This window comes from Halichondria panicea, chromosome 5 (assembly GCF_963675165.1).
Source record: "Halichondria panicea chromosome 5, odHalPani1.1, whole genome shotgun sequence".
NCBI lineage: Eukaryota > Metazoa > Porifera > Demospongiae > Suberitida > Halichondriidae > Halichondria > Halichondria panicea.
The window spans coordinates 6,770,887-6,782,355 of record NC_087381.1 but is presented as its reverse complement, the minus strand read 5'-3'; the positions used below and the strand labels follow the sequence as shown (position 1 = coordinate 6,782,355).

At 42.2% G+C, this 11,469-nt stretch overlaps 1 protein-coding gene across 3 annotated transcripts; it reads left to right on the top strand.

Annotated features, from left to right (window-relative positions):
• Positions 1-58: 58 nt before the first annotated feature.
• Positions 59-10,737, top strand: LOC135335872 (uncharacterized). 3 transcript variants are annotated; one of them, XM_064531499.1, is made up of 13 exons: positions 59-220; positions 862-944; positions 1,155-1,247; positions 1,666-1,734; positions 2,289-2,361; positions 2,840-3,011; positions 3,376-3,451; positions 4,043-4,207; positions 4,557-4,698; positions 5,294-5,403; positions 6,506-6,692; positions 6,923-7,107; positions 7,705-10,737. In XM_064531499.1, the coding sequence occupies exons 1-13, from the start codon at positions 124-126 to the stop codon at positions 10,621-10,623; spliced, it is 4,371 nt and encodes a 1,456-aa protein (XP_064387569.1). In that variant the 5' UTR covers positions 59-123; the 3' UTR covers positions 10,624-10,737. The 3 variants fall into 3 exon arrangements, with proteins under 3 accessions (XP_064387569.1, XP_064387570.1, XP_064387571.1); XM_064531500.1 differs by lacking the exon at positions 4,043-4,207; XM_064531501.1 differs by lacking the exons at positions 59-220; positions 862-944; positions 1,155-1,247; positions 1,666-1,734; positions 2,289-2,361 and having other exon boundaries at positions 2,870-3,011; positions 3,376-3,455.
• Positions 10,738-11,469: the final 732 nt, after the last annotated feature.

Genomic DNA, 11,469 nt, shown 5'->3' with positions numbered 1-11,469 from the left:
CATTCAATGAGTGAAGAGGACCTGTTTTTAATTATGAATGTGACGACCATTTTCGCGTGGAGGTAATTGAATGACCACGTGGCTGCACTGGAATGCCAAATAAACCTCCTCGATCTACTTAAAATGGCTGCTCTCTCTGAAGACGAAGATGACGAGCTGACCAGAGATCTAGAATCGCTAAACGAAATCTTGCAAGGAGGAAAGTCAGCCGAGCTACCTTGTAAGTCTCTTGTAAAACCTTGAAAAATGTTGAATGTGGGTAAAATTGAAAACTACATAGTTTTGTATACCACAAACAAATGAATGTACTGTCTATGACAGTATAAAACAGAGGTAGCGTCACTGCATATTCAATTGTAAACTTGAGAAGCTGGCACAATAAAGACAATACAGGTAGAGGGCTAATCTGAAACTCGGGATGATGTGAGATATGCATCACCGAATGTTAGGAACGCCTATCTTTAGCTAGCTAATCTGAAACCCCCTCGTGCCACGCCTACTAATAATGTAAATCTGCTGTGTACTTAAAATCGTCATTGTTATATTTAGACTATCTTCATCGAACTTTTAGTTAGTTACTATAAAGCGCTATACGACTATTCCCCAACGCACACACACACACACGCACGCACACACACACACACACACACGCACACACACACACACATGCACACATGCACACACACACACACACACACTCCCCCCCACACACACACACACACACTCCCCCCCCACACACACACACACTCCCCCCCCACACACACACACACACACTCTCCCCCCCACACACACACACACACTCCCCCACCCACCCACACACACACACACACACTCCCCCCACCCACACACACACACACACAGCTGCTGTTGAGAAGGCTAATCGAGGTGATGATCAAAGCACAGAGAAACTGAAACAGTGTCTACAGAAAAACTATGAAGTCCAGGTAAAACAAATTTAGAAGTGTCATTAATATTAAGCCGCTGAAATAACATACATTGTAAATGATTATACATTGTAAATGATTAGGCTATTTATATGTCAGTAGTGTATTCACTCTTGATGGTTTTAATGTATTAGATTTAGTTACGTACGTTATACATCTTTTGAGCAGCTGCATGCTTGCTGTAAGTTGGATGTGCTTTACCTACCCTAGGCGGGACTACAGAAGCAGCTGGACAAGCTGGAGGTTGCCATAGCAGCCAACAAGCAGAAACTGGACACTGTCACTGCCCCAAAATCTAGGAAGGTGGGACACACTGACTGCATGAGTGATCTTATAGAATCAGTGATCTTATGTGGATGATATGTGCCCTACATTTTTCTAAGTGGTGGCTATAATTATTTTCAATCCTTAATCTCACAAATGAACCTTTTTTATAGCCTATCAACGTACAGTAAACCATTTTTCAGCAATTAAATTACTGTAATCTGACCTCATACCAAATACTAACATTTTTTCTATCAATAGCTTTCTTTTGGTAGTAATAATTATTGCTTTGTATAAAGTAGTATTGGAGGCTTTGGTAAACCTATTACAGAATGTGTTTAGGTACATGTACAGTACATGTACAGATATACAGTCATATATTATATGTAAGCTGTAATTGTGTCTACATGTCTTTATATTTAGTCTTTACCTCTGTGTGTGTGTGTGTGGTGATCAGGTGCTGCATAGGAGGATGTGCATGGCCACCTTTAAGAGGGGCAAGTACTTCAGGGACCATCTCGGCTTTGTGAGTGTACATGTACTTACAATTATGGTCATGAGGTATCTATGGTTATAGTGTCTCCCAGCTCGAGGGCTATATAACAGATAAGCACATGACTATTATAGTTATCGTGAACTAAACATAACTAATTAATAAAATGGGATCTAACTTATCACTCAGTGGCTAGCTTGACTGCTCGTAACATAATTATAGTTTGATAACAAAAGACATCTAGTAGCTTTCTGCTTCTGACCCCCAAAATTCAGCCTTGCAATATTTTATCTATTTTTTAGTGACTACCAGCAAAACCTAAATTATTAACGACCCTTGCCAGAACGCAATAGTTAGATCGCAAATGGTCAACTTTTCTGCTGATTTGGCTCATTCGCAAATTAAGGTTTTTCACCAGCAAAATATTCCGGCCAGTAATACAGTACGTGTCCATAATGTCCGTTACAACAAAGGTCATCAGTCATGCACCTCAAGCCAATACGTTTGATGTAGATATTTATTTGTGAGTCACATACTGTATGTATTGAAGTATTATCTTCTCTCCTCTCTTTGTCTCCTCCTCATAGTCCCCGCCCATTTGCCACGAGGGTGCCGGGGAGAGCTGTGCTGAGATGGACGGAATACATCGCGAGTCACCTTGTAAGTTTTGTACCAACAAGTTACTTGCAATCACAACATTACCATATCCTAATAGCTAGAGTGCTGAAGTTTTTGAACATCAAATTCTGCCACTATAATTAAAACTAATAACTTGTTGTGTGAAGGCTATCTCCATGCTGTAAACACAGCGCTGTGGCATCCAGGTGAGCAGACTCACGTGTCACAAACTAACCAACCAACTACGATACCCGCTGGCCACGACACGGCCTCGGGTAATTAATAGTGTGTACAGAACTTCAGAGGGTGGCTATATTTTCAATCCTCAAACACACAATTTTTCCTTTTTGTGTTTTTAGCTAATAATGAGGTCCAAGAGGTGTTTGTTTGAGCATTCCCCTGATCACTAAATGTACATGTATATCCATAGCTGTCAATGTTTCTGAACACCCCCCCCCCCCACACACACACACACACACCACACACACACACTCACACCCCACACACACACACACCCCAGGGACAACCCGTGGTTCAGCTGAGACTCGATTGGTGGAGGGTGTACGGTTCCAGTTGATAGAGGGACGCACTCGACCACTCCTGAGGCAACTGGAGACTCATGATCTGAGTGGGGACGGTCTGAGTGAGGCGAGGCAGAGGGAACTAGTACTCGCACAAGTGGAGGCGGTCAAGTGAGTACACTGTACCGTTGCTATGGTGGTCGTGATTTAGTATATTCAGCTAATCTGTAGCTATACGTATCTTTGAGATCAAAACTACCGTATTACTAGAATGTTTTGCGAGCATTAAACTTGCGAACTTTGCGATGGTTGATCAATTCGCAACAATAAAATCTATACTAGTAAATACACACGATCCTTGCCAGAACGCAATAGTTAGATCGCAAGGGTCAAATTTTCTGCTGATTTGGCTCATTTGCAAATTATGGTTTTTCACCAGCAAAATATTCCAGTAATACGGTAGCATGTTTAGATACATGGTTATGCGTATATGGTACCTTTATACCACATAATTATCATAACCCTTCTCCGCCAGGGCACTGAGTGATGAAGAGCTGTACAGTGACAAGACAATGGAGGAGGTCAACTGGAGTTCCCTCTCCTACGAAATGGTGGGTGTGTCGCTATTTATTTTGTCCAGAGGTGGTTAGTACCGACCACCACCACCACCGACCAGTGTGGGCACACATCGGAATTCTAAGTACATGTTTCTTAACTTACCGTATAGCTAGAAATTTCTGCTGCCCAAAAATTCAGTGAATAGCTGTAAAAAGACCTTCTGCGAATTAAACTTTCAACTGTTAAGTTAATAAGCATTTGCGGATATCATTTCTGCGTTTACTCATTCATTCGGAGAATTTGCAGAATTTTTGGGCTACAGAAATTTCTAGCTAATAATAATATTATAGCTATTTGAAAATGCTATAATACACTAACTAACTGAACTTTGTACCCTGTAACTGCACATGAGCATAAAAATTATGTACTGTATAGCGGGTAATTTTCGTGGGGCAAAATATCGGTGATTTTCATGGTTTAACACCAGACCACGAATATTTTGCCCACGAATGAAGCGACCTTGCCTACCTTTACCTGCAGTGCAAGCAGCAACCACGAAATGGCTGAACCACGAATAATATTATGACCCCCGAAAATTACCGGCTAACAGTATATAATTTCATTTTCCTCTCTCCATATCTTAGTTTGGGCACAAACGTTCGGGGAATGATTGCCGCATCCATTGGACCAATCACAGTTCTCCGTTGCTCAACAAGGAGGCGTGGTCATCTCAAGAGAGTAAAAATCTCTTCAAAATTGCTCGTAAACACGAAGAGAGAGATTGGGCCAAGATAGCCCGGGAACTAGGCGTGAGTAGGCGTACTGTAATTTGTGATCGTTATAATTATCTCCAGTATAATAATATTATTCCTCGGTGTGCCCAATAACATGATAATGCACTGACGATACACATTCCTGTGTCCATGGTAACAGCTGTTAATTACGCATACGCATTAAGGGACACACCCATTTTCGGGAACATTATGTCCCGTTTCAAATTTGAGCATATCATCTAAGCTTTCAGAAAATTAATCATAATTTAAATTTAAATTCATTGAAATGGGTGGGACCATCATGCAATAACAAACCTATAAAAAATATGAAAGAGACCTATAAATTATATATCAACTTCAGCTCGTTTTCTCCGTGCCCCTGCAGACTGGTCGCACAGCGTTTGATTGCCTGAGGCACTACCAGACATCTCGGAGTCGTGGGAAAGGTGGCAGGCGATGGAGTAAAGAGGAGGACAATAAACTCAAGAGTGCGGTGAACCTATACGGACCACAAAACTGGGTCAAAGGTCAGTGAAAGTCAAAGATCATAGGAGGGTCAAAGAATACGTAGGGCACTTTGAGCATGTGGATACAATGCCAGGAATGTTGTTACAGTAAAGGCATGTACCGTATTACTAGAATGTTTTGCGAGCATCAGCAAACTTTACGAGTGTTGATCAATCCGCAAAACCTAAATTAGTACTAGTAAATACACACGATCCTTGCCAGAAGGCAATATTATAGTTAGATCTCAAAGGGTGTTGATTTGGTTCATTTGCAAAGGTTTTTCATCCGCAAGTAATAAATTATGGCACTAGAGATAATTGTAATAGTACATATACCTCTTGACAATAAATTATACATAACTGTAATTATAATGATGTCCACACACACACACACACACACACACACACGCACACACACACACTCACACACACACACACACACACACACACGCACACACACACACTCACACACACACACACACACACACACACACGCACACACACACACACACACACGCACGCACACACACACACACACACACTCACACACACACACACACACACACACACACACACACACACACACACACACACACACACTCACACACACACTCAGTGGCTCATTATATTGGTGGCAGCCGCACATCCATAAACTGCTATCACCGTTGGACCATGTCCCTCTGTCCCGACCTCAAGAGAGGAAAATGGTCTGAAGCAGAAGATGAGGTAAGCAACTCAGTATTGGCTCGTACGTATTCTTTGACCAGCCTATGACCTTTGACCCAGTTTTAAGAACCGTATCATAATTATCATGGATATAAAGAATTACAGAACGTTCTTAGTAAACAAACTAGCTAATTTTAATACGGTATAATTGTTTTACGTTCATAGTACAATTACCTATTACGATCACCCTAGGCTTGTCTTTCAGTAGCCTCGTTCCCAGCCCCACTTTTCTCTAATTGAATGCATGTACATTTTGTAGATCAAAAAGAGGGTCTGTGCGCATGCGCTTCAAATTACCCAGAATATGGGTAATCGTACTACGAACGTAAAACAATTATACCGTATTAAAACTAGCTACTCAGGTGCATTAAGGACTGGGACCTTCAATTATTGCTGAATCTGCAAATTCTAAGACCCGCCCACACGGTCGCCATGGTTTCCGCCCACGCGTTTATTACTTCAACGTACCACTCCCTATTCATTGTGCAGTAAATCAGTTAGTTTAGAGAAGTGACTTATGCGGGGCTTAAAACACTCTCTAGTAAAGCTTGTGAGGCAATAGATGACTTCCATAAGCCTTCCTTAGCTGATTTATCCTTCTACTTTGTCAAAAAAATTGTTGATCGTGTCCCTGGGAAGCCTACTATCCAAGATGAGGCTGCTACATCAAACAACTTTCTGTTATTTCTCTGTTGCAAAGACCAGTAGTGCTAAGCGCAAGAGTGAGTTGTTAGCTTAGATAGAACTAAGTATAATGAGCAGCAGCAATAGCTAGTAGACTTAGTGTTTAAACCCCGCATTCTCAATAGAAAAGTGAAATAGTGCTTCGACAAAAAGGACCACCCCCACTGATTAATTAGTGGGCGGGGCTTCATTTAAATATTTTCTTAGAGAATGGAAGCTAGTGTTTCATTTCATCATAAAAGTTTTACACAGATTGATATACACAGTAAACAACAGCAGGTTGAAGTGCCTCTTATAAATGTCTTTTTTATGTTGGTCCCAGTCCTTAATGCACCTGAGTAGTTCGTTTACTAAGATTGTTCCGTATTCTCTACATTGTTATACATGCAGTTATACATGTATCTCTTCATTCTCACAGCAACTAATTAAAGGCGTGGGTGTTCACGGGAAGAAGACGTGGTCAAAGGTGTGTCAGTATGTTCCCGGGCGTACCCAAAGCCAATGTCGTGAGCGCTACCTGAACGTATTGGACTCTGACCTCAAGAAGGGTCATTTCACTATGGAGGAGGATCGGATATTGCTGGAGGCGTGTCAGCCGTACGAAGGTGAGTCGTGCATGTGACAGCATCCCCTACATTTGCTTACGGTCTACATACCTTTACATGTGTGTGTGATGAATTGAGATACAGAAAAGTCTAAGGACCCACCCACACACACACACACACACACACACACACACACACACACACACACACACATACACGCACATATACCCACCCCCCCCCACACACACACACACACACACACACACACACACCCACACACACACTCACAGAAAGCAACACATGTATCCCGTGGTCTAAGATAGCCAAGAGTTCTCTCCCCAAGCGAACGGACGCCATGTGCAGTATACGTTGGAAACAGCTGAAATCAGACGACGAAGTGTTTCAACAATTCACCAATCAGGCTCTCAAACGATACTCTCACCCAATCAAGAACGTGACCACCCTCCCTGATACTGTGAGTGGGAGGGGAAAGCGTGGGATATAATCATAATATATAAGTGGTTTTTTATCCGGCCGAGCCTGTTTTCAGAGCTAAATTTGGTTGTCCATAACTTGTGTTGCAAACATCCAATTTAGTAGCTGTTTGTATTGTGCTTATTGTCCTGAAAAAAGCGTGTAGCTGTATTTCTAAATCAAGAGCTTTACCTTGGATGATGGTCCATAATTTGAAGCTAGATGTAGTTGGTAGATATACCGTATAGCCGGTAATTTTCAGGGGACAAAATATTCGTGGTTCAGCACTATTTAGACATTTCGTGGGTAATATTTTCGTGGTTTGCACTGCAGGTAAAGGTAGGCAAGGTCGCTTCATTCGTGGGTAAAATATTTGTAGTCAGAGTTTCAACCACGAATATTTTATCCCCCGAAAATTATCGGCGACTATACGGTAGATAATTTTAGTGCGGATGGATATAAACACACAGTGAGAGACTTAGGTCATTCCTAATACTGTACATTGTATATTTCACGGACATCTTTCTCTCCTACACACACACACACACACACACACACACACACACACACACACACACACACACACACACACACACAGACTGATATCCCTGAGGTTGTAAAAAAGAAAGTCGAGAAGTTTAAATATCGCTACACTACACGAGACAAACGTAAATCCTCTGCCGTCAATCTCGACTCATATCCAAGTCCTGGCACGATTATCTCCTGGGACAATTCAGAAATGAACGACCACTTAACAGCGAGACAAAAAAACGCACTCCCGTTTCTACCAACGTATAATTTTCGGCAATATTCGGCCGCTCTTAAAAACGGATCGTCAATGTTTAGCTCTCAACCGCTACACGATTCTCATAACTGGGAAGGACAATCGTCGACCAGTCGTAATCATAGCGATCAGGATCCAAACAACGACCAAACGATGGATGGAACTGTACAGAATATTCTCTCTAATCTAAGAGGGGGCACAACGTCGGCTAATGTTGGTGCCCCCCTGAACGGGGGGGAACAATCGGGATCGCAATCTTCTCCTGAACCAATAATTGATCTCACTCAAGATGATGATGATGATGATACAAGCTCTAATGTTACAGCCGGGAACCGCACTGTTGCTATGGGAACGACCGCCGCCATGGATATGGAGGTTGATATGATCGACATGATTATGTCTCAGTATGACTCATCACACAAACACCCCACCACCCTCAAGCCACTTCCGAAATCCTTTCATATGCCACCAGCTGACCTGGCCACTCGGACAGAAACTGGCCCTCATAATGTGGAATCACACATGAACACTGAACAATATACCAGAAACTCTGATACGACACCATTGATGATAAATGATACCGTGTCATGTGACTTGCGTAATGGCCACACCCCCACACTCATCACAAGTGGGTCACGTATGGGAGCCCTTATAGACATTGGTACTCGGACTTATAGTCGGGACGGGAACGGGAAGATTGTACGTTTACTGAGTTTTGGGGGGAAAAAATCTGATTCTATGGACACTATGAGAGGAGAAGGGAATTTCCCTGTGGGACCACGTTTTGTGTTGCGTCCGCTAATTTCAGAGCAATCATTCGAGACAACAGCTGCTAGCCATGACAGCGGAAACACTGGAAATGAAGAATCAGATATGGAATACAACGACAATGAGCTTAACGCTGTAACCACGGTTACTACTACATGTATGAGCTCTTCTATTTTCAGCGTGAGTGAAGATATTTCGACCAATGAGAATGGAGGTCAAAGTATACTACTCGGAGATGAGACCACGGCATGTGTTGTACTGCCAAACGATTATGGGATGTCTCAAAGATATTCAGTGGATTTGCATATGGTGGACGGTACTTCATTGATTAATAGTGAAACTGGCAGTGACGAAAGTAGAAATCAAACAAATGATTTGCATATGATGGACGGTGTTAATAGTGAAGCTGATATTTTGAGCAGTGGCGAAAGTACAATTAATCAAACAAGTGTAACGTACAGTCAACCATTGGCTGATACTAATATATTGTCTAGTGGTGCAACAGATTCTATTGTGTCCAACATTCCTGTTATTTCTAACTCTGCTGGTGGTAGGAACTTTACGGAAATTGAACGTGTTTTGGCAGCTGAATTGCTTCGATTCACTCCGAGAACGGATTATAGAACAAAAGCAGACGAGAGGAAATTGGAATTGGAAAAATTTGTCTTTGAAATGGCCGGATTTGATCTCCCTGTTCAAATAGCAAGTGAGAAAGACGTTTTAATGGAAGCTGATGCTCGCATGATTGTGTACGAGCCAAATCACGTGTGCTACGGTAAATTCCAGCGTCATTATCGTCGGAGAAATACTGGATCGATTATCACTCCTCTGAGTAACGATGACCTCATCTCACGTCATTTTGCACTGTCTCAAGTTCCCGTACATGTACTTCCCGTGAAAGATTTTACACATAACATCATCAATGCGGCTATCGTGGGTGACTACCATTACCGGCTACAAGTCTACGCTACGTATGACATACTTATCTACGATACTTATTGTCCGAAACAGAAATATCGAGCACCCGCAAAACCACAGAAACGGCCAACAGCTACTAGTCAAAGTACTACTGGTGGTAGTCGAAAACGAAAAAATCTCGAGAAAGCAAAAAGTCCACAACCCAAGAGAGCGAAACGAGCATACGTACGAAAGAAAGGTGTGGCCTCTAAAACAGTGGAAGAAGTTGCCCAAGGTTCAATGGCCGCTGCTATCAATGCGGCTATTGTGAGTGACTACCAGTTCCGGCTACAAGTGTACGCTTCGTACGATGTACTTATCCACAATACTTATTGTCCGAAAAAGAAATATAAAAAACCACAGAACCGGCCAACAGCTACTGGGAAAAAAGCTGCTGGTAAAAAATCTGCTAGTGGTATTGGTCAAAAACGAAAAAACGTCGAGAAAGTAAAAAGTCCACAGCCCAAACGAGCGAAACGAACGTATGTACGAAAGAAAGGTGCGACCTCTAAAACAGTCGAAAAAGTTGCTCAAGGCAATAAAAAAAGAGCGCCAGCTAAGAGTCAACAAGGAACTCGCAAACATACTACCAAAAGAGGTGCTTCAAAGACTGCTACAGAATGTGCACCTATTGACCCTCCCTTTATTGAGCAAGTATCAATCACACCAGAAGATCCTTCTAACAAAACTGTTAAGAAGAAGCGCTCATTCAGAAAACGCAAGTGTCCTCCTGATAATTCAAACACGAGTGAACAAAGTGCTGCTCATCCATCCACTAGCAAAGCAATGGATTCCACCACCATACCCTCCTCCGATCACGATGCTGGAAACATACCCTCCGATGTTGGAACCACACCCTCCGATGTTGGACCTAGGGGCTCCAAGAGACACTCTAACAGAAAGCAAAAGCCTCTAGTGGAAGATGGTGATGAGACGGCCACCGTTGTCGTCGGTGTGTCTCCTTCAGAAAGTGTCAAAAGAAGAAGAAAAACTGTTAAATACTATTAACCGGAACACTTGTACACTACAATTGTTGTTTGATTTGTTATTATTTTACCTTAAATTTTTTTATACTATCAAATATTTATTACAATGTACTGTAAAAAAAAATTTGTTGTGCAACACATTAATTTATTAGTTGGTGTATATACGGGGCTGTGTCGAAGAGTGAGTAATGATCGACCTTAATTATGTTAAGAACGATCAGTGCCAAAAGTCCAAATCTAAGCCGCCCTCCATATAACTGTCGACAGCAGCAGAGCTCCTGCAACCTAGCCTCCTTCGCAGCCTCTCCTTTTTCTGTTCTTTGTCACAGAAGAGAAATATTGGAGGAACAAAGAAAGAAAGAAGGAAGCAACTAAGAAAAAGGAGAGCCTGCCTTGCTAAGTCGCGTGATCCCCTACTGACGTAGACAAATTTTAACGAGCGTGGGCGAGAGAAAACCTCAATAACTGTCCTCCCACACAGTACTTGGAGCGCATTTACCAGGAACATAATCTGTTATGAACAGAGAGTCAGCCTTTGTGAGACCTTTAGTCAGTAGAGGAAGTATGAAAGACTAGAGTAGAGTAGACTATACTGCTGTAATAATTATATCTACTAATCAAGTGGGTCTGTTCTGAACTCAGGAAAAAAAACTGAGCTAAATTTAGATATTTAGTCTCTTTAGTCTTTACTAGGTAAGCCCTCGTCTACGATGTTGATTCTGGCTTACTATCTACGATGCTAACAGCTTTTATTTAGAGTTTGCAATGCGTAGGCATGCTGTAGCTTTTTGCTCTGTCAGGCTCCACCCAGCTAGTGATTGCCCACGTTCATTTTCACTCGTCTACCACTCGTCTACCACTCGTCTGC

Coding starts and splice junctions, on each gene's coding strand:
- LOC135335872 (XM_064531499.1), top strand. CDS start 124: ATGGCTGCTCTCTCTGAAGACGAAGATGACGAGCTGACCAGAGATCTA. Junction 3,012..3,375: donor GCACAAGTGGAGGCGGTCAA/GTGAGTACACTG, acceptor CTTCTCCGCCAG/GGCACTGAGTGATGAAGAGC. Junction 5,404..6,505: donor GGTCTGAAGCAGAAGATGAG/GTAAGCAACTCA, acceptor TCATTCTCACAG/CAACTAATTAAAGGCGTGGG.